We start from the raw sequence: 26909 nt of genomic DNA on the forward strand, positions 1-26909 counted from the left end.
TCGCCCCCTATGGATGTGGATGACCAAGCGCTTTGGGCATATCTTTAATCAGTGACAGAACCATAGAGTAAAAATAGGGTCTTTAATATTGTGAGATCACAATATAAAAAAAAATATTGATATTCACAAGCTCACAATATTAAAGACCCTATTTTGACTCTATAACCATATTATCTTTGTTATCGTTCCAGATAAACCATGTGTGTGTGTGTGTGTGTGTGTGTGTGTGTGTGTGTTTCACTCATAGACTGTAGTCATACATACATGCACAAACATAGATGGGTCTTGATTGATTTAATATGTCAGTACAATAATAGGTAATTCATTAATGTAAATTATCAGTAGAGACATTTCAAGGGATTGTTATTAGTCGTTCTTTAAAACTACATGTGTCTCCATGTCTCATATGACTTGATTGGTTGGAAAACAACCCTGTGTTTTTTTTTCCACTTCGCTGATTGGTTGGTGGTGGTCGCGATATCCTCACCCTCTTGCGCTTGCACGCAGTTGCATGCTGCTGAGCTCGAAACAAAGATGGCCGATGAAGAGGCAGTAGTAGAAACTTCTCCTGGAATTCTGCAGGAAATTTTCACGTCCCCGTTAAATTTGAGTTTGTTGTGCCTTTGCTTATTTCTGTTGTACAAAATATTTCGCGGAGACCAATCACCGGATCTGGGCGAGGTCGAGGAACCATTACCGAAATTAAAAAGACGAGATTTCACATTGCCAGAGTTAAAGCAATATGATGGATTGGAAAACCCAAGAATTCTCATGGCTGTGAATGGGAAAGTATTTGATGTAACGAGAGGAAAGAAGTTCTACGGACCAGGTAAAGTATACCTTATCTCTACCCTTTCACTAAGTTCATTTCAGTTTTCAAAGGGATACAAGTGACACATATTCTTATTTCAGTAGCTGTCTGCTGCTCAATTATTGAATGTATTGCATCGTGGCAGGCTTCCGTTCACATTTAGGGCGTCAACTAAATTCTGAGTTGGCGAGGGTAGAGCAGGTTTGTTTTGCATAGTCAACCTGACTAACCCTAGTAACGTTACTGTCTATGAACATTTCACGGCCCCTGCCTCGGAATGCTATTTCCTCTTCACTTCCTCAACGAAACTTAGCAAAGTGCCGTAATTTAGTGGTTTTCACGCCCCCCACCTCACCACTGTGGAATGAGATGGCAGTGCTCCATTTCTGAACTTGGCACAGCTAAATCCTATTCACACGCAATGTTGATGTAAACCTTCACCCACTGATTGTTTAGCTCCGTTTACCCTTTCACCCTCATGCATGCAGTTGTGTTATGCAACAGATGATACGCAAATTCAGAAAGCTCTTTGAACGTACGGAATGGCGTTGTTCAGATGTTGCGTGTGATTATGACCCTTCAAACGTAGTGGGCATTCATCTTACTTCAGTGAAAGTTTTCCCTGCCATACGTTTTGAAATATCATATTCGTCAGTTTTGTAATCCCATGAAACAGTCTGCCATGCAACAGACTTTGCATCAGTGAATTGACTTGTAGTCATTTACTACATTGTTATGATTTTAACCTAGATAACACTGTCTTTTTCTTGTCATCATGACTGTTTGTTTTTTGTAAATGAGTAGCCTAATGCTGATGTATAAAGGTCAAACGCCCCCCCCCCCCCTTCACCAGACCTAGAACCTTCTGAAGTTCCAATGAACTTTTGTTGATTGGTCTTGAACCTTGAGGCGTTTCCTTGAGGCTACTGATGAAACGTGATAAACACGCAGCTGTGCCCAGAACACAACCCTGCGTTTTTATAAGCATTGCATTCGAGACTTTAACATTCATTCATGAAATTCTTGAATTTCCCCTTGGGGATCAATCTTGGGGATCAAGTATCTATCTAGCTAGCTGTCTAGCTGTTAGGAGCATATACTGTATGTTGTATTTACAGCCAGCCATGCGTCTTGGTTGTCCATGTACCGCCACGTGTCTTTGTGGTCCATTCCACTCTAACTCACTGTCTTGTCCATTCAGAGGGGCCCTATGGTGTGTTTGCTGGCCGGGATGCGTCTCGAGGTTTGGCCACCTTTAACCTGGAGAAGGAGGCGCTAAAGGACATCCACGACGACCTCTCCGACCTGAACAGCATGCAGCAGGAGAGCCTGAGCGAGTGGGAGGGACAGTTTACCCGTGAGTTTCTCAGGGCTAGCTAAACGTGTGTGTGTGTGTGTGTGTGTGTGTGTGTGAGAGAGAGAGAAATAATGCATTTCAGGGCTGTAGCAAGGGTTTGAGGAAGGCCTGTGGCCTCACATTTTCTCCCATTTTTGTTTTCCATGATACAAAATAGTATTCATAATTCTACAAGGCCTTCAACTGATTTGTAAGCCCACAGTAAGCATTTGATTATTGAAGGAGTTAACTTTTATGTGTCATTATGCTTGATTGAATGGCTTTTGATTGCTAATGGTTAATGGCTGTACCATATTGTGGATAGTTGGAAATATTCTGGGTATTTTATGCACCCCCCCACTCCCACTCCCAGTTCAAATGGCTTGCTAAGGCCCTGCATTGATGGTTTTATGCAAAGCAGCAATGGCCAAGTGTGGCTCAAGCAAGGGGAAAATAACACTGAAAGTAAAGTGTTTTTAGTTTATGGGGCACAAGCGGCAGAACAGGAAGTGAAGTGACGTTTCTCGTGGACATCAGAGGGACACTGGACACTTTTACCAGAGCAGACAAAGTGGAGTTTATGTGCACAATCAGTAGAGCAGCAAGACTTTACATCTAGTCACTTAGCTGACACTTCTATCTAGAGAGACTTACTGAAAAAGGGAACAACGAAGCCACTGTGTGACCACATGCTAGTGCAGCAATACGACTTTAAAGCAACATTACAGCACTTTTCCTCCGCTGCACGTACGGCATTTGTTTATCCAGCACCTGCTTTGCAAATAACGATGTCCACAGACAAAGTAGAGTATGTTGCATGATTTTATGAAAGTATTGCGACATCGAAGCATATCAAATTTGTAGTTTCTTACGTCTCATTCCATCAAACTACAGATCTGCTACCCGATCTGGTAAACTTACATAGTGCGGTTATAGCCGATAGAGGGCCGCAAAGTGAATGCAGAAGTGCCGTTCACCCTGTTATGAGTTGATGAACGACTGAAATGATTTTGGAAACATTATTTTAAGTTACAAAAAACTCTTTAGTGTTGCTTTAAGACTTTATAGATTTTCCAACAGAACATGATGGAAGCCACTGTGCGACTAGGACATGCTAGTGCAGCAACACGACTTTAAGACCTTTTAGAGTTTCCAACAGAACATGATGGAAGCTAAAGTCCATCAGAAATGTGTTCTGTTCTAAGATGCTCACCACCAAGGGTTTTATCCCATGGCATGGGCAGCTTGCACACCAGGGCACAATTAATGCTGAAAGATACAGGTTTTGAGCAATATGCTGTCATCTTTTGCTGGGAAGACCTTGAATGTTTTAGGAAAACATGGGCAAACTGCATTCTTCCCCTGTTACAACAGCATGTCTGTATATTGGAAGAGTGCAGGTGCTAAAATGGCCTGTCTTCAGTCTAGACCTGTCAACATTGGGTGAATCATGAAACAAAAAACATGATTACGAAGACCCAAGCATGTTGAGCAGCTGGAATCTTGTATCTGGCAGAAGAATTGGACAACATTTAATTCTCAAAAGTCCAGCAACTGGTCTCCTCAGTTTCCAAATGTTTTTAGACTGTTGTTAAAAGAAGAGGTGCAGCAACACAGTGGTAAACATGCTCCTGTCCCAACTGTTTTGAGATTGTTGTTAGCATCAAATTCAAAATGAACATATATGTCCAAAACAATAGAATGTCTCTGTTTCAACATATCAATTGTTGTCTTTGCACTATTTTAATAGATATAAGATGTACATGATTTGCAAATCATAGCATCCTGTATTTATTTACATGTGTCCTCACTTCCTTGTATATTCAGTATACACTTATATGTATATTCAGTTTACACATATGTATATTCAGTCATTTTGCAGGTTCTTCTACTCTGAACTAAAGCACAATGTAAGCAGATAGTGGAAAGCAAGTTAGGATAGAACACCTACTTTTGGACTTCATGGTCATAGTTTTCTAGGCCAAAGGGAGTTGCTAACATTCTGCTTGTCTGCAGAGAAGTACGACTACGTGGGGAAGCTTCTGAAGCCAGGGGAGGAGCCGACAGAGTACACAGACGACGAAGAGGTCAAGGATAAGAAGAAGGATTGAACAATAACAGTTCCATTCATTTCACTTGTAACATGTATTTCATGACCAAACTAAATGTGTGAGCCTCACTTGTTTTTTGTTTTTGTTTTTTTTGTTTTCTTTTTCAAGTCTGGCTCCTCTTTGTCGTAGTCTGCTTGATTAAGGACAACGATAATCTCTCACTACACACCTTCTCCCAATGCATTCACTCGTAAACTATGCTGTGTGCCGAGTCCAAGGGAGGGAGCCCAACCAGGGACTCAAAAGAGCTGTCTTCCCAGAGCTGCTAATGGCTAACGCTAACAAGGACATGGCTCAGCTCTGGTGCAGACCTGTTCCTGTGCCCCCTTCCCACTGGCCCATCTCTAAGGAAATCACACCTAAAGAAATCATCAGTTGCTAATTATGCAGAAACAGGCTTTAAAGAAAAAAGGAAAAACTCCATAGAAAATGTAGAATGTCACTACTAGAGTATGTCCCAGTAGAGAGAGAGATCTAAGAAGCATTGTTTTCAGACTGGGGGAGTGCTGCACACTCTTGACAATCTTAGTTTTGAGCCACATTTGAACAGTACCAATCAAGCACAGATAATCCCAGACATGGGGGGGGTTGCTTGGAGCTGTCGAAGTTAGAACCATGCAAGCCTCTATAATCTCTGCATGTCTAACATATTTGTTTACGTATAATACGGCCTTGGAAAGGTAGTATACGAATACCATATCGTCTGCACAGATTAGATGGAGTCTCTATTGAATGCATGATATATTGGATAACTTAATCTCTTTATCATGCTTGTTAAAGCACTACATTGTACTGAATATTTACTTTTTGGACCGACAATACACTGCACCCCTAACCCACCTGCGTAATGAAATGTGTCCTGAAATGAGAGCCCCAGCTGCCTTAACCTCATCACCTCTCAGTCACACAGCCTTGTGCGTCCGTCTGTCAGTCACACTTATATCGCCATTCCAAGCACTGAACCAATTATCTGCTTATAAACACCACTTGCCTTTTTATCAAAGACTGTTTTGCATTATGGATTACATATTCATTGGGCACCTCTCATGTGACTATTTTTTTTTGTATCACTTCGATTATTTGGATGGGGAGTGATCTGGCTTATGTCTTTAACCATAGTCAAGCCTACGGACTATAATATACTGTATGTGTACTACAAATAATATTTTCATGGGTAAAATGTTTTATCAAGTCATAATTGATTGATTCTTAACATTCCATTGGAGAGGTGTATGTGTGTGTGTGTGTTTGCGTGTGTGTGTTTGCGTGTGTGTGTTTGCGCGTGTGTGTTTGCGTGCGTGTGTTGTGTGCGTGCGTGCTTACTGATTCTTCGGTGCCGAGTGAATCTGCGTCTGTGCTGGAGGTGTACAACATTAAACAATTTAAAGCAGAGAACAGCTTCTGTGTACGTCACTTATTTCAGTACAAATAGGTGTCTTTCATAAAACTCCAAACAGTACATTTACTTAATTTGATGGTTTTAAAGCTCTTGAGGTAACTGATGGGGACTAACCTGATCATACTGATCTGATGGTCCTTGAACCAGAGGCCCTCATTTTGGTCCATCAGTACCAGGGATTAGAAACGGTTCAAAAAACACTTTTGCCAAACCAATTTCACTGTTTCCACGCTATTTTCAGTAAAATTTAAGTAACCGGTTAGTAAGGGTATTTATCATTCTGATTAATCTTTTTTTTTATATTATTAAAATTAAAAATTATTTAAATTCAGTCAATGTGTAAATGGGTCATTAACTACTATATGCCATAATTTGCTAACTGAAGTGCAGAAACCTCAACACTGGATAAAGTCTGCTTTAAACTTATTCTTTTAGGGTGTTTTGTGATATAGTAAGATGTTTACCCTATTTACCTGTAATATATCCCTAGACATATAATAGACATAAATATGGGGGTAAAACACCAATGTGATGCTGTCATTTATTCTCGGGGTTGTATACCTTACCAAAAATCACTATGAGACTTATTTAGATATATATAGATAGATAGTCTTTATTGTCATTGTCACTTTTTAAAAAGGTACAACGAAATTGAAAGTGCTGTCGACTCATGAGGTATTATTCCCCTTAGATGGTACCGATTCAACCAACCCCTCTGGCCCGGACCCAAGGACTACAAGGAGAATACCATAACATACCCAAACATACACACAATCTTAGGCCTACAAAAATAAGAGGTAGAGAGGCTAAGGGCACAAACCAATATACAAACTACTTATAGCCTACTAGTACTACAAACATTTAATCCATATTTTTATTTGCTTTGTTGGTCTTGTGTATGGCCATAGTAGTATTATTGAATACATTAGTAATACATTTAGTACTATAAATGTATCGTCATTTTGATACAGGGCCATGAAAAAGTTTATCCTACTTATTTCATTATAGTAGCAATTGAAACAATAAAGGCCTGCAGATTTTAACAAAACAAAATTGTATTTAGATTTACTATGTCCCCATGAAGCGTAACGAGTTCCTCCCTTTTTTGGTCTACTGCTCTCCAGAACAGTAGGTGGCGAAAAACATATCACAGTGCTTGGGCATGCGCCAGTAAATCGATCGAAGAAGTAAACGTATTTCCGTGAATTTCTGCCATTTTGTTTTTAGTTCCTCAAGGGTGTCCTCGAATCGACCACAGGGAAACCAGCAGACATGTTCAGGTTTACCAAAGCCGCTTTGAATCTTACCGGTAAGTTGTTATAGTACAACTGCATTGTGTTTTTACGCTTACTAATACTTCTAATTTGTGTATGATACTTATGAATCTGGCCAGCCATCTGTCTGGTTATGAGAGCTCACGCTAGCTTGCGACCCAACTGCTACCGTTAACTTCAGCTTGCTGACAGAGGTCTGCTAATGTCAAGTACCTTTGGGCTATATTAACAATAGTTGTAAAAATAACTAATGCATACCATTCATTCGAGACACATTCAAGTAGTTTTGCGCATCATAACGTGTAAGTCCACCTTATATGGAACGATAATGTAAGACTATCTACATGCTAGTAACATTATTCAGTTGTTTGTAGCCAACGTACCTAACATGAAAATTGCCTTAAAGATAGACTTACTAGTCTGTATTTAGCTCGTAAGACACGTTCACACGGATGTTGTCATTCTAGTTAGTAATAAGAAGGAATTCAATGTTAGGGTTGTTAATCCAGGTTTTGCGAAATGCTTCCTGTGTACGTTAGGTTGACCGCCACCTTTAGTTGGCCTCACGTTACCTCAAGTCAGACTTCAGGACTAGCTGATAATGATGAACTTGGCTTTTTTGTTGCAAATTCTACTATTTGGCTTGTAATATGCCATTCCTCTGTGTTGTGATCACCTGTATGTGGTCAGCGCTTATTTGTTGATTTACTTACTTTGCTGCTTGGAATAAACGATTTATAATGATGCTTGTTTGCAGGCCAAAGCGCACGGCAGGTTGCTGTGCGACATTCATCCGATGTGAATCCTGAATTCCACGCCAAGTATGGCACCCCTTTGATGATCGCTGGAGGAGTCTTTTGTGTTTCAGTCTGGACATATGTGAGTATTATGTTATGATGACTACCATAATGTTAGAGCATTGACTATCTATGTCCAGTTCTATATAAAATCAATGTATTAGATGTTATGTATAATATGGTAATATTGCGATGAGTTATAGTTTGTAAATGGCTCTTGTACATTTAGAAAGAAAACAGGCATTACTCCCTATTTAGTCAATGTATTAGATGTTATGTATAATATGGTAATATTGCGATAAGTTAGTTTGTAAATGGCTCTTGTACATTTAGAAAGAAAACGGGCATTACTCCCTATTTACTTTCTGTGAAGTATGTAGTATTGCTAGGACTAGCCTAATTTATGATTGTATGCAATGTTTTCCTCAGGTCTTGACCTCCACTGGAATCACATGGAACCTGTCTCCAGTTGGCAAAGTGCAGCCCAAGCCATGGAAAGAGTAAAAAAAGTCCGTCCTCACTGGGCCTTCCCTGTCTGTCTGTCGAGTCTGTTCCAGGACTCTCTTTATTTCACATTTTACGAAAATATGTAAATCTCTGCACAGTTGTAAGCAGTAAGGCGTGTGTGATAAATTAATTCCAATCTGAATAATGATGTGGTGTGTTTTTTGGGTTAAATCTTCACTATGTTTGTGTCTGTGTTTATGGTGTATTCATGGCACGTGGGATGTCAGGGACCGACCCCATGATTATGTTGGTTTTCCAACTGTGAGGGAGTGTTCATGTGCATTGGCGTCGCATTGTGTGAACAAAATGGATGCCACAACAAAGGTTAAAACACGCTCACTAATCTTAAATAAAACAACTGTATTTGCTTAAGAACATGGTGTAAGATGCTTGTGAAAGAAGGATATGCAGCTTTCAAGTGACAAACGCCAATTTCCCAAGTTCACATTAAAACCGTTGGACATGAAAGGCCACATGGATGACAAACGAACTACAACGTGATGACCAAAGTGACGACAAGCCCCCAACTGGGCAACTCGGGTAGCAAAATCTTGACCCAGTTTCCCACCTCTTATTCCCACATTAAGTGATTGGAATGATGATGTTTTCACTGGGAAGAAGGTTTTCCCTGTGCCCATGAATGCCCTGTTAGAACGGGAAAAAGGTTTTCCCCGTGCCCATGAACGCCCTGTTAAACCTGTCACAGTGAGTTGTGTCTGACCAATTTCAGAACTGAGTGGTATTGTCAAGCAACTGACACATCACACCATTTAAATCAATGAGCGAATTAATTTGTAAACACTGAATTGGCCATATGAGCAGACAGCACTAACCAGCAGTTACAGTAGATAAACACTGCAGGAATTCCCCTTTGTGTCATTTTTCAACACAGTTTGTTTAAACTGAAAGAAAAGCTTCATGCTCTTACTACCTGTGAAAACAATGCTGTATAGTGCAATACTAAACCTTTTGGCAATGTCAAGAGAATTAATTCCCTCTACTGTAAGTCAGAGGCTTGCATCAAAATGAGTTTGAAGCTGTTATCTTGATGCAAAGTAACTATGGTGTTGGGTCATTGTTATTTTTTACCCTTAGCCTCCACAAGAGGGTGCTGAGTGCATTCTTGATGGAGGTTAGCTCTAAAACCAAGGATGTTTAGTCGAGGCTTACATTACCATACTTTTTTACAATGTATGTTGATTTTTTCCCCCCCCCATAGCTGTCTGAATGCCACATTTGAACATTCAGTCCCATTTCAGCCTTTAATGGTTTGTAAGCTCTTTTACAGTTTCAACTTTTATTATTATTATTATTCAAAGGAGATATACTCTCCAGTTTCAACTTTTATTATTATTATTTAAAGGAGATATACTTCCCCCCGTTAACTATAGGCTTTGGAGATGTGTCCTATAATAAGTCGCTGGATGATTTGTTGATGACTGCCAGAAATATGATCATCTCCCTCAGGCCTGAGGGAGAAGATCATTGAGGAGTATTATTTTTGAAATCTGTTTTCAATTCAGATACTTTAGTGTCTGTCCTATCTCTTGTTTCTCACTCTGTGTGTCTGGTGTGTGAAGATGTTTGTATAAAATGATGATGGGGAAAGGATTAAGTTTACGTTTGGTTATGTATTCTACTGTATCCTTAATATGTGTGTCCCTGCACCATTTTCTTCCATGTGGATTTAAATAAATAGTGTGTGTGTGTGTGTATGGGATGATGGGAAAATGACGAGGCAAACGTTTTGTCACAGCCATAAACTCCAGGGGGCGCCCATATTCCCCATAAAGATTAGGCTGGGCTGAATAACAGAAGAAGAAGAGTTTCCGGTGTACGTCACTGTGAAGGAAACAACATGGAGGTGCACATGGATAACCAAAGTTGATGTACTAATTTGAGTGTTTAAAGATCGTATGTCTAGATTGCTCGCCAGGAGTACAACCACATTTGTAGGAGCCGACAGCGGGCAGGTAATAGTTGGAGATCAGCTGTGTTGAAGTTAGCGTTGACTTATAGGTAACCAAACCTAACGAGCTGTTACAAGGTGACTCCATTAACGATAACAGTTGTAACTAACCTATCCCACTCTGTTGTTAAAATTGTAGATGTTATTTACTGTAGCTAATCGTGCAAAATTGACATGACTCTGACCTTACGTTTCGTCTCTCAGATTTAGAAACATGTCGCTCTTGGGGAAGTTGAGACCGCTGTTGTCGTTTCTTCAGGGTGAGTAACATTGCTGCTGCTTGATGTGGTAAGAATTAGGCTTCTGTGGAAAATGGGCTTCTGTCTACTTACAGTGCAAGTCAAAGGCAGCACAAACTACTCCAGAGCCTCTCTCTAGGGCTCTGGGCTGCTCCGTTTGGGTAGATGTGTAATGTCACATTTCACAAGAATGTCTCGTGCTGACATGTGATCTATGTTTATCTGCTACCTTGACAGTGGCATGTTGTTTTTTTCACACCCTAAGTTACAGTTGTTATATGTAATTCCTTTTATATGATAATATTTTGGAGTGCATAGCAGGGTGACTTGCTGCACCTGATTTGGTGGCCATGCACTAACATTAGCCTCTCCTGTTGCTGTTGCCTCTCCGCTTGCAGTTTCACCTGTCTTCCAGTGGTCCACTCCCGTCCTCTCCAGGACGATGGCCACCCTAAACCAGATGCATCGCCAGGGCAAGCCCACTCCTGGGCCACCGAAGGTCGGCGCTACGTTCGGACGGCCGCAGCTGAAAGCGGTGGTGCTGAAAACCATGATCCGCAAACCCAAGAAGCCCAACTCGGCCAACCGCAAGTGCGCCCGCGTCCGGCTGTCCAACGGCAAGGAGGCCGTGGTGTTCATCCCCGGCGAGGGGCACAACCTGCAGGAGCACAACGTGGTGTTGGTGCAGGGGGGCAGAACGCAGGACCTACCCGGTGTCAAGCTGACTGTGGTCAGGGGCAAATATGACTGTGCCCACGTGGTGAAGAAAAAACAGTGATTTGAGGAAGAGGCGATGCTTGTTTGTGCACTGTAGTTCATATTATATATTCTGTGTTGTGTGTGTGTGTGTGTGTTTGAATGTGGAATAAATGCAGAGGCCAAATTTCCCTCACAGGATCAAAAGAGTATATATATACTTATAAACCAGGTCTTTGTCAGGTTGTTCATCTAATCTCCTGTGTTATTTTTGTCGGAGAAGATGAGGCTAGATGAGATGTTGCAAAAGACATTGGTTGATTCAATGTGGGGAAATGCATCCCTGTCACAATCATCAACAAGAAGGGCACTCGGAGAGGGCAGTCCCCTACCTTGGCCACGGAGATCTGGTGGTCAAACTGGAGATATCAGGGTGTAATGGGCTTTTACAGTCAGGTCCATACGTATCTGGACAGTAACACAACTTTTGTAATGTTGCCTTTGAACTCCTAGCTTGGAAATATCCAAACTCATTCACAAAGTGAATACAGTCTGGTGACTCATGATTGGGATTCTTTACAACACTTGCATGGCGATGGGCACTAACTTTGAAATCATTGGTCCAGCCTTACCAATCACATTGATCAGAGATTCCTAACGTTACTTCCTACTTTGCTTACACTTTACAAACTGACAATAAACAGCATCAACAGTCAGGAAACCATGTTTGTATACTGTAAATACACCATCAGAATGGGTCTGAAATTAAGTGATTAAGATGTGCTTTGTAGTGTACACTTTCAGCTTTAATTCAAGGGATTAACTAAAATATTGCGTAAACAGTTTGGGAATTTCAGTCATTTTAAGTTTAACATGCCCACTTTCAGGTCTGATTTTGCCTGCTATGCGCTTGCCATTGGAGAACAATTTTCTGTTTTCCACTGGTTTCTCTTCTCAAGAAAAAGAATTCAACTCAACAGCCCATTTATTTAGAATCCCTTCCAGCTTGAATTTCCCCTGGAGATCAATAAAGTATCTATCTATCTATCTATCTCTATCTATCTATCTATCTATCTATCTATCTATCTATCTTGACAGACATCAAACATATTCACATACTTATGAGTTTCCTAATACAGGAATAGTTTGATGAAACACATGTGGGCACCTGCACATTTATAATCCCACAGCGACTGCTACTGTGTTTGCCCCTCTGCTTTCACTCTTCACAGTTACACACACATAAATCACACTTCATGCCACTTTCATCTCCAGTGCTCTGCTCATGAGTTCACATACCCTGGCAGCATTTGTGAAGTATTGCTGAGTTTTTGGAAAATATGACTAATGAAAATCTTTCTAAACCCGGTAAAGCATGGAGGTGGATCTCTGGTGTTTTGGGGTGTGTGAGCTACAAAGATGCAGGGAATGTTGTCAGAATTGCTGGCAAGATTAATGCATCATGCTATAAGGAGGACAATTTGCACTCACTGACCCAAAAGCTGCACATGGGACACACTTGGACTTGGACCAGTTTGACCCTTCAGTGGCTACAGCAGGAGTAAGTGAAGGTTCTGGAGTGGCCATCACAGTTTTCGGATCTCAGTCTCATTAAGCCACTGTGGGGACATCTCAAATGTGCACTTCACGTGAGACAACCCAAGTGTTTACCCAACCAAGTGTTTACGGGACATGGTACTAAAGACAACCCAAGTGTTTACAGGAAACGGTACTAAAAGTAACTAGATGTACCGCAGAGCGGTACAAAATATGACCGCCGCCCAGTCCAGCACATTTTTTCCACAAAAATAAATCACGCTGAAAGGCCTATATGATTCTAACTGTCTCACTAAATTGCATTATCCACACTCAATTTTCACTGGTATCTGCTAGACAACAAGTACCAAAACATGATTAGTTCATAGATTTCACATGTAAAATTTATTTTATACAACCCCACCTCCATCTTGCCTGTTCATAATTCTGAGAAATTCTTGATTGTTTGTGTTATGTTTATGTTATGTGTGTGGGTGTGTGTGTGTGTGTGCCTGCGTATGTGCCTGTGCATTCAAGCGTACATATGCCTACTGTGTGAGTATGTGTCATACGTATGATTACTGTGAATGTATGTGTGTGTGTGTATCTGTTTGTGCACATGTGTGCACATGAAATGGGTTAACATGACCCCTGGAGGCAAACATATGGAAAAAAATTGTCATCCTAGGCCCTACAGTTCTCAAGATATTCACAGAGAACTGTGTCTGCCCTACCCTCCTTTCGGGGGGTCCAGTCCAGTGGGGGGGCTACAGATCAAAACGAAAAATGACGGTTCCATGCTATCCATGTGGGGGTACATGCCCACCAAGTTTTGTGTACCCCGGTCTTTCAGTGTCCCGGGACTCATTGATGGAAATTTGGGCATGCGAAAAAAAAAAAAAAAAAAATCTGACTAAACCTATATGACCGCCGCTTCGCTGCGCGGCGGTCATAATAAAAGATCCACAACGACCACAAAACGCTGCAAGCCATCAAAAATGCTAAAAGGACCAATACACAGTATTAAGAACCAAGGCTATGTAAACTTTTGAACAGTACAGGGATAGTACAGGGATAATCACGTTTATATTTGTTTCATGATTGCGCTATTCTGTGATGTCATATAGTTTAACTTGAATTACATTCAAATAAAAGTAATCTGTTTTGGCAGATCACTCATGTTTTCTTAAAAGACTGGAACACATTCTACAAATGCCGCCAGCTATAAACCTATAAGCAAAACTGTATAAATAAGGAATGAAAAACATGTACACATAGTAGTCAAGCAGTCCACTTCATATTGCGGTGCACTGTGGTCTTATTTGAAACTCTCGGGAAATCCCGATAGTCCTCTCCAGTGTACAATAGTATGACGCAAAACTCCGGTGTTTAATTTACTACGCCTGTCTTTATTGTTTTTGCCAGTTTACCAGTTTTCATGTCATGTGCATGCAGCTTTGTGTGACCATATTTTAAAAAAATGCAACCTTCTGAAGATGAGTTTTCATATTTTGCTGAGATCACTCCCCATGGGTGGAGAGATCATCATAGGCTAACAATGGTATTACAGGCATGACAAGCATAGACAGTGACAAAGGCATCCTTGGCAGACAAACACTAACAAACCTCTCCACCAATACTCACGCTCCCTTTTACCCATCTGATCACACAAACACCAATCAACTGCTAGCATTATTTCACCAATCAACTGCTAGCATTATTGCTTGTTTTCCTCTTTGTAATTAACCCCACAAAACATCTTTCATCTTTTGCTTTTTCCTTTTCAGTTCTCAGGGATCTCTTGGAACATTTCACCTTACAGCACACGCTTGTTAAGACATACGCTCAGTAAAGATACATTTGAGTAAAGCTATTAATATACATTGAGACAATTAAGCATTTCTGGACAGGACATAATTTATCATGGTATTTGGCATTTATCATTGCCTTACTAACTCCTATGAACATCTGGCAAGTGCTGTAGATAGAATGGCCAATGTTACTTACCTTGTAATAGAGCTTTCAGCAAATCACCCTCATGATGGGATGAAAGCATTTGCGATATAAAGGAAAAAAAGAGACTACTTTTCCTTATATAACAAAATTCTTGTTAGTGCACAGCCAGAAACAATACAAACTCAAATTAATTTGCTCCACACTGCTGGTGGGCTGTCAAAAGCATCCCAGCATTAGCTGAAGTTAAGTACTGCAACAGAATGACTTTGATCAAGACAATCTCCAATATCTCCATTTCCAAAAGAAAATATAAAAATGCACAAAAAAATCATCTCAAATCAACGTAATAAGGCACGTGGTGTCAGGGGGTGCAATGCACCCTCTCTATAAACTGTTCATGTTAATGTTGTAATGTTTACTGATGTCATTGCAAGTTGCTTTGGACAAAAGTGTCTTGTAAATAACATAAACCCTATGTGAGTGTCATGGAGTTAGAATTTAAAGCTTCCTTTGCGTGAGGCTGTTGGGTTGGCTTGGCTTGGGTTGGTTGTTGGGTACAGTTCTTCAATGCACTTCTCCAAAGTCTCCTTTCTGTCTTGATGCTCCTTCATCTTTTTCCTGAGGGCCTTGGCGGCATCCTCGAGGGCCGAGTTCTTGCACCCGACTTGATTAATAAAATTACTCAGAAGCCTCTGGTTAGACTCGGCGCCCATGCCTGCCAGGAAGCGCAGGAAGAGATCGTAGTGGCAGGTGGCGGCCGCCTTGGAGTGCACCGCTTTGTCCACGGCTGACTTGTACACGTCCGCCAGGCTCAGGTCCCGGAGCTTGATCATGGATATCTTGCTGGTGTCTAGAACGTTCTTTCCGTGGTTCTTGAACATGAGGAACACGTAGAGGGCAGCCATGAACTCCTGCACCGTGGGGTGGATGAAGCAGCGGATCTTCTCCTGATACAGGATGAACCTCTCACGGTAGTACTCGGACAGCAGCCCCGAGCGCACGATTGCCTCCTTGGCGTCCGAGTCCTCGTCATTCCAGTTGCTCTTGGACACGTGGAAGGCCTCCTTGTCCAGCATGGTGTACGCCACCTTGGCCATCTTCATCAGCAGCTGCCTGCTGTCCTCCCACTTCTTGTCGTCGGCCAGCGGGCCCGTCTCCCTCTCGCGCCTCTCGCGCATGTTGAAGTACACCTGCACCAGGTGCGCGTAGAGCTCCGTGAGGGCGCCCGGCGGCTCCTGCCCCCGCGGGTACTTCTTGAACACCTTCTTCAGGTAGTTGGACACCACCCAGCAGAACATGGGCAGGTGGCACATGATAAAGATGGTCTTGTTGGCGCGCACGTAGGCAACGGCGCGCTCGGCCTGCGCCGGGTCCTTTTCGCCGCCGAAGCGCTTGCGGAAGTACTGGTCGCGGGCGTCCTCTTCGAAGCCGCGCACCTCCACCACCTGGTTGACGCGGTCGGAGGGGAGCGCGCAGGACGACAGCGGCCGCGTCACCATCCACAGGAAGGAGTAGTGCAGCAGGTTGCCCTTGATCAGGTTGATGAACAGGTTGCGCACGGGCACCACGGTGTTGGAGTCGCACCAGCAGTGCGTGTACAGGAAGTCCAGCTCGTGCACCAGCTCGTCCGCGTCGTCCAGGATGAACATCAGCTGGCAGTCCTCGAACTCCAGGTCGGCCAGGGGCACCACGGCGGGGTAGAGCTCGTTCAGGATCTCTCGGAGCGACTTCTCCTCGTCCAGGTGCTGCATCACGTACTCGCCCGACAGCGGGAACACGAAGTAGATCTCCTCGTGCGCCTTCTCGTTGACCCAGTCCATTATGAAGCGCTGCACGGCCGTGGTCTTGCCGATCCCGGCGATGCCCCTCATGACCATGAGCCTCAGGTACCGCTCGGCCACGATTTCCGGGTTGTAGATGTCGGTGTTCTTTATGGGCTTGTACTTGAACCGCTTGTCCACCCTCAGCTCCTCAACCAGCCCTCTCAGCTCGTGCTCGCCGTTGACCGGCGCGTACAGCCCCGACGTGATGAAATGGTCGGCGTAGACCGACTCAAAGTCCGCTGGCCCGCCATTCTTTGGGCAGCCTTCGTGAATGACAGAGTACTTCTCTCTCAGCTGCTGCTTCAAACCATAGCGCACCTCATCTGCAAGACAGAGACGTCTACTTATTACAGGTCGTAAGGAGTAATAACAACACGTGTGCTTATGAATAATTCAAAATATTCAAACCAACAGTGTCGGTTATTCATATTACCAACACTGTTATTTTGAGGATACATAGTATAAGTACCGGTATATATATTCTTTTGATCCTGTGAGGGAAATTTGGTCTCTGCATTTATCCCAATCCGTGAATTAGTGAAACACACTCAGCACACAGTGAACACACAGTGAGGTGAAGCACACACTAATCCCGACACAGTGAGCTGCCTCCTACAGCGGTGCTCGGGGAGCAGTGAGGGGTTAGGTGCTTTCACTTCACTTCAACCGTTCCTACTGGTCGGGATTCAAACCGGCAAACCCTCCAGTTACAAGTCCGAAGCCCTAACCAGTGGGCCACGGCTGCACTATCAAGTTGTAATATGAAGTCATGCCAATATAGTTTACAGCCACAATTTGCTACAATTATAGGCCATGAAGACCAGTCTCTATCATGTGCAACATGTGTACGGCAGGGATATCAGCTTATTAAAGGTCACAAGGACTAATAAGAGGTTATATGATGGATGCAATCATAGCCCATGAAGGTTAGTCTGTTCCATATGTTTCTCATGCGTGAAAGTTCTAACATAAGACAGGGATATCAGCTTATTACAGGTCTCAAGGGCTGGTGATAGGACAAGATCATAGCCCGTGCAGGTAAGTGTGTGTCATATGTTGTTGGTAGGGATGTAACGATTACCGGTATAATGGTAAACCGTGATAAACATGCTGACGATAACAATTACCGTTTTCATTTCAAATATCATAATTATCGCAGTTGATTACCGCGGTGTGGAAACCGTGTGTTTAATCCTTCCCAGCTTCATCCGAGCCTGCTTTAGACATACACCCAAGCTGCATGATGTAATTAACTGCGATTCGGATTAGGTTACACCTGATTTTAAAAGGCGGAACATTTTCACCGCAAAACGTCTGCACGCAAAACGCCACTCTGTGTCTTTTTATACCGCGATAATACCGAAAACCGTGACAATTTAGTCACTATAAGCGTGAGGTTAATTTTTCATATCGTTACATCCCTAGTTGTTGGTGGGTAAAGTTGTTCTTACTCCTATGAAGGTGTCCACATATGTAGCTCACGAGTTTACGGAGTCCCATGAACTCGAGCACATGCTGGGTGATGTTGAGCGAGATGTCGATGTCACAGCACTCCAGCATCTTGTCCACCAAGTCGATGAGGTCCAGGACATCCAGAGGGTCCCTGAAGAACTCAGGGTAACGTTCCCACAGGAACTTCTTAAAGAACTTCATCTGAGCTTCAGTCAGCTTCTTTAACACTTGCTGGAGGAGCTGAAATTAAAACAAAAACAATCTGGGCTACAATGCATCCTATACACAATATATATACACAACACAACAATATACACTACACAATATAAAATGTACACATTTTATGTTACACACTATAAAACAGGACATCTTCCTACCATATTTTCCAAGTGAACTTGTGACTATAAAGTTGTGAGTAACTGTATGTACAACTCCAAATCAGAAAAAGTTGGGACGTTGTGTAAAATGCAAATAAAAACAGAATGTGATAATATACAAGTCTTGTAAACCCATATTTAGCAGCAAAAAGAACATAGACAACATGTCAAATGTTCAAAATGAAACTTTTGACTATTTCATGGAAAATATGTGTTCATTTTGAATTTGCTGCTTCACCTCTCAATTTAACACAACTCTGTAAATGTTTAGGAACTGAGAAGACCAGCTGCTTGAGTTTTGAGAATTAAATGTTCCATTCCTGCCCGATATAGGATTTCAATTGCTCAACAGTATGAGGTATTCTTAATCATGTTTTTCATTCCATGATGCACCTAATTTGACAGGTCTGGATCGCAGACAGGCCATTTTAGCACCTGGACTCTTCCTCTATGGAGAAATACTGTTAAATATGATTTCTCTTTTTCATACCCAATGAGTTTAAGTGTAAATGGAGTTACAACACTCTTGCTCAATTCCCTTGCACTATTCCTGCCTATAGCTCAGCCCTGGGTAGAGATGTGGACAACTGCAAAATGTTATATCCTAAATATTGTTCAAAATGTTATGCACTACAAAAAACCACAAGTTGGATGAACTTCTCCAAGTTGCATGAATTATTAGTGAACTTGAAAGTGAAAGGCGAACCTTGAACGTGTATTTGACAGTCAGAGCCGGGTGCCTCTTGTAGTTCGGGGCGATCGCAAGCTCCGGTTTCCCAGAGCGGCTTTTCTTGTTTTTGGGCCTCCTGCGAACCCTAAACACAGAAGCAGAAAGTACCGTTGTCATGGCAAATCCCACTTACACCCAGGCACATCTGTGTCTGAGACAGAAACGGAATACTGGGAGAATTGGCATCCATTGAACCACTTCATGTAAACATGCTGGTGTACTTTATATACTTTAACTGTTGCTACTGATATTATATTGTTATTATATTGATATTATTAATATTATACTTAAAGTGTAACTCCAGATTAAAAACAACCTAGGGTCTATTTATGGTAGTAAACAACTTCAAACTTTTGATTGAGAGCAAAATTATGTTGATTGGTGGCGTTTTGAGCAAGACCGTGAAGACGTGTTCAACCTTGCAGTGTTGCGCAGATCTGGTTGAATCTTTCGATACAAACACACCTTACGTTTAGCCAGATCTGCGCAGCGCTGATTCGATTGAACACGCCCGCAGATTTATCGATACCAGACCAGGAAGCCATGGAATTCTTTTCCTACAGATACAGGTCTTGTTATAACCTCCTTGTACACTTGTTACAATCTTCGGTTTGTCTGTAGAAACCACCACAGAAGTATAATTATCGTATTTTCCAGACTATAAGTCGCACTTTCTTTCATAGTTTGGCCGGTCCTGTGACTTAGGTGCAACATATATATATATATTTATATATATGTTTTTTTCCTCTTAATGAAAATGTTTTGACTGGTGCGACTTATACTCCGGTGCGACTTATAGTCCGGAAAATACGGTCTATTTTGAGCATTGTTAGTGGTATAAAATATTAACGTGGCACCTTGCCCTGTTAGCATCACTGTAAGTCCATTCAGTGATAATGCAAATAAACGGTCTTGCTCAAAACGCCACCAATTAAGGTAATTTTGCTCTCAATCAAACGTTTGAAGTTGTTAACTACCGTAAATAGACCTTAGGTCATTTTTACTCCGGAGTTACACTTTGATGTAGGCTTTTTCAACTTTTTTTCCAAAAAAAAAACTAAGCAATACTGAGAATCTCTGTTCACTGGTGTCCCAGTTCATTACACAAGGGTGTCTAGGTCATATCTGCAGATGGGAGAGTCTGATGGGAGAGTGTGTGTGTGTGTGTGTGTGTGTGTATGTATGTGTGCGTGCGTGCGTGTATGTGCGCGCGTGTTCTTACTGGAGTTCGGCCTTCAGCTCGTCCTCCACGCCCTCGTCACTCTCCAGAGAGTAGACACTTGACGCTGTCGACTCCGGTCTTTCAAACTCAATCCTGTAGGCACAACAACATCTCATGAACACCTGAAGGAAAGAACACTTACAAGGAATTATCACTAACACATCTTTACAAACTTCTCCATAATGCACCCTTGACATTTTGTTCATTATTATTTACATTTTATTTATTTCAACATATCCACCTATTTCTAGAGATGAAGATTAGACAAGAGTTGTTAAGTCAAGTGTTAAGCTCCTAGTTTTCCTGACGCTACTTGCCAAAGTTCCCTACAGTTTTTGCTGAGATTATAAAACATCACTTTGTGTCTGGTAACGTCTGGGGACGTTACCCCGCTATCGCTGATACAACCTTTAAACTCAGGTTTACACAGAGTGATGAATGCCGCTACATCTTTACTTCTAAGAGACTCTGCCTCTCTGGGATGCTCTTTTTTATACCCAATCATGTTGCCAGTTACCCTAATTAGTTGTGAAACATTCCTCCTGTTTTCCCACGTTTTTTTTAAATGTGTTGCTGGTATCAAATTCAAATTGAACATAATTATATTTTCCATGAAATAGTCAAATTTGTCATTTTCAACATTTAATATGTTGTCTGTGTCCTTACTAAATACAAGTTTACGAAAGAAAGTGTAAAACATGACTTTGTGTCTGGTAATACAAGGCTCCTAATACACTCATCGGTTAGCAGCAAACCCTGACATACTTGATTAAAATGTCTTCAGGTGCAGCAGGTGCAGCGTCTGCGTCGCTGCAATCCATGCTGTCGCTCTCCATGGACAGGTAACTCGGGGCAGGTGAGGCGGCTCTCTGGATGTCACTGGGCATGGTCACACGGCATAGGAACAAGAGGTGAGAAACAAAACATCACTGGGCATGGTCACATGGCACAGGATCAACAGGTGAGAAACAGAACATGCAGTTTAAACATCTAAAAGGGTAACATAAATGACTGCATTACGTTATAGTTACATTTGACTCCATCCTTCTATAAGGGTTCTTATGGGAAGCATAAAACAGCACTTGTGTGTGGATACAATGCCTGGCTTTGTTAGCCTCCGGCAGGAGCATCTTTAAGAGTACTTATTCACTGTCAGAAGAACTAGTGAGAGTTTGGAGCACACAAGCACAGGTACACAAGTATCACATACCATTCTGGTAAATCAAACGATCGCCTATCCCAGGTCATGCCATCGTCATTATGCTCAGACCCGTGGATGGAGGCTCCGCGACCGGCTGGAATCTCCGACTGCGTGTCCATTTCTCTACGTGTGTCTCTCGGAGAGAGTGCAATGCGTGGTGGATGTTGCTCAGGTTCAGAGGAGGGCGATGCTAACGAGACAAATATAGAAAGGCACTCAGAAATAACACACACTCAGAATTAACACACACTCAGAAATAGCACACACTCAGAAATAATATGCAGACAGGAATTAATGCTTTCGATTTTCTTATTTAAAAAGATCAGTGTTTTCATCAATCTAAATATTCACTATTTAGTACATCTAATACGTATATTTTAATTACAATGATTTTTTGAAATCATAACAAATATAAATGTCCACAATAAAAACACTGATTGCGCAAATATGATAAAGTATGTTTTTTTAAAATGTGAAAATTGTGATAAATTTCATGGGGGTTGAATACTTTTGCAACACGTTTGTTGTCACCTTTGAACATTTGCTTAAATCCTGATGTAACATTGGATGACTCTGAGTCTGCACACTAGCTAAGTGACTGCAAACACTGTCCTGAGCTGCAGGATGTCTCGAGGTAGGAAGGGACAAAATACAAACCTCTTGACGGATGAGCTTTTGACAGTCTTTAAGCTATATCCTGATACTATATGACCTCATAAAACACGACATGGACACCTGCCTACCCCAACGATTAAGACGGAGGCTTGTGTGACCTTTGATATGTTCTTTCATGTCGTGACTCCGGTATGCAACGGTTACAAATGTGGTTGCAATAAATATAGAGAGGATTGTGGAAAACTGGCCTAGAGGCACCACGTTTCAGCTGTGGTCTAATTTAATGGGACTAGGTTAACGCATACACCACAAGGGCCGAACTTTGAATCAGCGTTGTTGCAACCTGCCCCCACACACGCCTAACGTTAGTTACAGTGGCCTACAACGACTATGCATGCATATCACGATATCGGTCTTCTGAACAGCTAAACATAAACTCACTCATAAACCTCTCACCAGACCTTCAGTAGTGCATGTAATGTTATATTTAAAGAATGAAAAAAATACCTATCGCCAGCAATCTGATGTAGTGTAAAAGTGTTGGAGAGGCTAGCTAACTTCTTGTAACAGCTACGGAAATGGGACAGTAGGTTATTACCTCTAAGTTATTGGACTGACTTTCGAAGTCAAATAGTTTGTTACAGCAGTTACTTACATTTCTACTCTTTCAGATCCTCATTTCAGCTGTTAAGTGGACAATATTACTTTATACATTCGACAACGCAGTGCATCGAGGTGTGCATGTAGAGACTTTCTAGAAGACAGGAGGAGCACTTACTTCCTTAGCAGTTTCGCTTTCGTCTGTTTGTGTACGCCTGTTTTAAAGACACAGTAGCCTACTGAACTATATGACTTATTAACGTGTCAAAACTGCATTTTTGTAGTGCATATATGCAGAAATGCAATGTTTTGGACATGAAACTGCATTGTAATGCATTGTAGCCTACTTCAGAAAGTTTTTTGTCACATAACTGCATTTATTTTTGTAAGGGCTTGCCAGGGGCGATTGTAGATAAGACCTTATAGTCTAGGTGTGCTCAGCCCCTAACAGGCGTCACTAGACATCGAGCTGCAATGGGGCAGAAGACCCCTCCTAGGCGGGTACGGGGGCATGCTCCCCCTAAGAACATGTTTTATATTTTAATGTTTAAATGTATCAATCTGGTACACTTTGAAAAGAAATTCAGTGCTTAGAATTGATCATTTGTATCTATGGATAGAAATATTTGCACTTCAGAATTTTAACCATGCACACACAGATGGAATAGTTATGATGATGCTGCAATACGTTTACAACCACAAAACATATTTGCTGAATTTCACAGTTCAGAAATTGTCAAAAATAGTGTAATTTCAGCACTCCATGAAATGATGCAGTAGTGGTCACCTGTGTTGTTCAGCTAGTTAACCTAAGCTAATTACTTCGGCCATATGACTTCGGCCATCTATACATGCTATATATTCCTTTTTCCGGACTGTCTGGGACACAGCAGTTCAATACTGGGGCACGTGTCCCAGTAAAATGGTTCTGGGCCCTAATGAGCAGCTGACAGTGGATCTCGTACCAAGAAGTGGGCAGTTCAGTCCAGTTTAAATATATTTCATGAACAAATAATAATGGTTGTTTGAACTGTAGCCTATTTATTTATTTTATTCATTATGTTTAATGGTGTTAGGGACACTAAACATCGTGGCTATGTAGGTGTTATCACCAAATATATCATATCCCCCAGTAAATAGCCTCTGAGTGACTGTCATCAGCAATTGTAGTATAACTAGTGCAGTGCCCGTTCAAACATGCCATTCCTGAAGAAAACCCGTAGCTCAATTACATGCCCACAGGTATGCCTGCTTTAAAAATAGGATGATAGGGAAACATCATTCCAGCTAAGCATTTAATAATGAATACTGAATATTATAATATATTAGCCTATAATGTGGCCTCTAATAAATGTAGGCATGGCTGCATGTGACATTTCTACAGATCAGAATGACATAATGACTGTTTTGAGTTAAGGCTAAATGTGTATAGAATAACTTCCTAATGCTATTCGAAGCTTGCACATACTTTTATTTTGAGTGGTCACTATATACCCGTGTTTAATGGCGTGATAAGTGCCGTCGCTCAGTCTGCAACTTGTCTAACGTTAGCTATGTGGCATTAGCCTATTGCTCGTTTGAATTTGGGACCTTGCAGTCGGAATTGTCGGTTTTAGTCAAAGTCTCTTGAAAGTCCAAAGTAGCCTGGGCCAGTAGCCTGAAAGTCCAAAGTAGCCTGGGCCAGAGCCATAGAGAGGCTCTATGGCTCTGGCCTGGGCTATTCGAGTGGTCATACCCGTGTTTGTTGGCGTGTTGTTGCAAGTAATCATTTTATGCAAGCAAACTGCATACAGGGAGTCTTTATTGTTGAGGTCAGGCATGATAATCATCTTGCATCTTAACCCACAAGCGGTTCCCGAGTAATCTGTTTAAAGAAGCCCTATGCAGGTCTTGTTATTCCTTCGCTGTTTCTGGGTTTTCGCCTGATTTGGGCTCGCATTATTCACGACATAGCTCCCCCTGCAGCTTCGGTAGCAAGTGACTGCTACGCTAAACGCCCAATAGCTAGCGAGCTAGCATCAATAAACTAAGCTAAACACATAGGGCTCACAATAAAACGGTCGAGCAAAAATCACATTACAAAAACGAAGTTCACCCAAAGGTAGGCTACTTACAATTTCAACAGCAACAAAGCCAAGTCGGAGTCCGTTTTGCAGTCTTCTTAGAAACTACAATCTGACTAAATCTGACTACATTTTCGAGTATTTCCGCCGAGTTACATCCGGATGTGTTCCGACCTTGACCAGAAAGTTGCATATTCGGTTTTTCCGCGTAGAAGCACTAGGGGGAGACGAAGCACCCACCAAACGACCCAAAAAGTGTTGTAGAACCATCAGAACGACTCTCAACCGGCATAATTAAGGTCATTTTTGCTAAAATTGTTGCATAGGGCCTCTTTAAATTGCAACTGACTATCATCAAAGTGAGACCTAGCAGAGCCCGTTCTCTGGACCTAGCTACTGTCAGTACACGATCCATGGGGTGGAGCTCCCCTTAAACTGGTCCTCTTGGAAACAGTGCAGTGCAGCGATAAACGTCCTACGTAAATAAGCACATTTTGAAATATGCATTCAAAAATCTTCAAAATCAAGAGTGCACACCTTTGTGCCACGCGCGAGCCACATACGAAATCTTAGGTCAGTCTGACAAACGGTCAGCGAGATAGGCGTGCCACAGACACACACACACACACACACAGAGGCTTCTTGCTTTATAGATAGATAGCCTAGGCATTGTATAAAATTAGTTAAACAGCTAGGTTAAATGCACAAGAGAACCCCTAACATTAAATCACTGACCTCAATGTTCATCATAGTCTAGCAATTTCATTTGGTCTAATCATATTGGCTTATTATTTGCATGTTGTTATTACTAGTTTATTCTACAATTGAATTAGTTATCATTTCAACTAAAAGGGTAAAGTTGTGTGATGACACAGAAGGTTGCAGTTTGGTGAGCTAACTCAAGTTTGGTGAGCTAAAGGCTAAAGGCCCTTGAAACCCCCATATAGGCAACAGTTAGAGCATCAGCACATCTGTCTCGTCCTTTGAGCTATGCCTTTAAAGGCTTATCTTATACTTTCTCACCTGAACCTGGCTGTTTTCTTTTTTAAAAAAAGAAACATATATCCATATATGGAGCTTGCCTTTAAGGATCTGCCACACATTTAGTGTGTGTGTGTGTCTCTCTTTCTCTCTCTCTCTCTCTCTCTCTCTCTCTCTCTGTGTGTGTGTGTGTGTGTGTGTGTGTATGTGTGTGTATGTGTGTGTGCATTTCCAAGTTCTGCTCAGTTTTTTTCCTGCACAAACGCCCTCTACTGGTGGCAAGAACAACAATCAAGAGGTGACAGGAATGCATTTGCATTTGCATTTAACTGTAACTTGTATCCATAGCAGCAACTGACAACACAAATTAGACTAACATTTCCACCAGAGTATGCCCAGGCACCATTGGGCCCACAACAATCGTAACAAATCCTTAGCAGAGCTATATGTATACATATATAATGTATATGTATACATTGGGGCAGCCGTAGCCTACTGGTTAGTGCTTCAGACTTGTAACCGGAGGGTTGCCGGTTTGAACCCCGACCAGTAGGCACGGCTGAAGTGCCCTTGAGCAAGGCACCTAACCCCTCACTGCTCCCCGAGCGCCGCTGTTGTTGCAGGCAGTTCACTGCGCCGGGATTAGTGTGTGCTTCACCTCACTGTGTGTTCACTGTGTGCTGAGTGTGTTTCACTAATTCACGGATTGGGATAAATGCAGAGACCAAATTTCCCTCACGGGATCAAAAGAGTATATATACTTATGTACAGAGCTATGAACTCCTGGGGCGAATTATGCCCACACACACACACCATTGCAACACTGCAATTTCCCTCTGGGAAAAGTTATGTATCTATCTATCTATCTATCTATCTATCTTGAGGCAGCCGTGGCCTACTGGTTAGCACTTCGGACCTGTAACCGGAGGGTTGCCGGTTCGAACCCCGACCAGTAGGCACGGCTGAAGTGCCCTTGAGCAAGGCACCTAACCCCTCACTGCTCCACGAGCGCCGCTGTTGATGCCGGCTGCTCACTGCGCCGGTATTAGTGTGTGCTTCACCTCACTGTGTGTTGTGTGTGTTTCACTAATTCATGGATTGGGATAAATGCAGAGGCCACATTTCCCTCACGGGATCAAAAAAGTATATATACACTATACACATATATATCTATCAAACGTTTACAGGGCTCAGAAGGAAAGAACATAAACCAG

At 42.1% G+C, this 26909-nt stretch overlaps 3 protein-coding genes across 5 annotated transcripts; 2 read left to right on the forward strand and 1 right to left on the reverse strand.

Moving 5' to 3' along the window:
* Window positions 1-506: 506 nt before the first annotated feature.
* pgrmc1 (progesterone receptor membrane component 1) lies at window positions 507-5653 on the forward strand. Its single transcript, XM_076274114.1, has 3 exons — window positions 507-829; window positions 2013-2168; window positions 4164-5653. The coding sequence occupies exons 1-3, from the start codon at window positions 535-537 to the stop codon at window positions 4256-4258; spliced, it is 546 nt and encodes a 181-aa protein (XP_076130229.1). The 5' UTR covers window positions 507-534; the 3' UTR covers window positions 4259-5653.
* Window positions 5654-10077: 4424 nt separating this feature from the next.
* mrps12 (mitochondrial ribosomal protein S12) lies at window positions 10078-11335 on the forward strand. 3 transcript variants are annotated; one of them, XM_076274116.1, is made up of 3 exons: window positions 10078-10282; window positions 10409-10464; window positions 10842-11335. In XM_076274116.1, the coding sequence occupies exons 2-3, from the start codon at window positions 10419-10421 to the stop codon at window positions 11219-11221; spliced, it is 426 nt and encodes a 141-aa protein (XP_076130231.1). In that variant the 5' UTR covers window positions 10078-10282; window positions 10409-10418; the 3' UTR covers window positions 11222-11335. The 3 variants fall into 3 exon arrangements, with proteins under 3 accessions (XP_076130231.1, XP_076130232.1, XP_076130230.1); XM_076274117.1 differs by having other exon boundaries at window positions 10078-10254; XM_076274115.1 differs by having other exon boundaries at window positions 10078-10208.
* Window positions 11336-14063: 2728 nt separating this feature from the next.
* On the reverse strand, window positions 14064-22819 carry nlrc3l1 (NLR family, CARD domain containing 3-like 1). Its single transcript, XM_076274004.1, has 7 exons — window positions 22707-22819; window positions 21446-21626; window positions 21001-21114; window positions 20236-20328; window positions 18990-19098; window positions 17906-18146; window positions 14064-16777 (listed from the first exon to the last, which is right to left on the reverse strand). Exons 2-7 carry the CDS (start codon window positions 21553-21555, stop codon window positions 15123-15125), a joined length of 2322 nt encoding a protein of 773 aa, XP_076130119.1. The 5' UTR covers window positions 21556-21626; window positions 22707-22819; the 3' UTR covers window positions 14064-15122.
* Between the last annotated feature and the right edge of the window lie 4090 nt (window positions 22820-26909).

Source organism: Alosa pseudoharengus, unplaced genomic scaffold (genome assembly GCF_046254945.1).
Source record: "Alosa pseudoharengus isolate Yale_2024_CS ecotype anadromous, Long Island Sound unplaced genomic scaffold, YU_APseudo_1.1 YU_APseudo_1.1_scf_8, whole genome shotgun sequence".
Lineage (NCBI taxonomy): Eukaryota > Metazoa > Chordata > Actinopteri > Clupeiformes > Clupeidae > Alosa > Alosa pseudoharengus.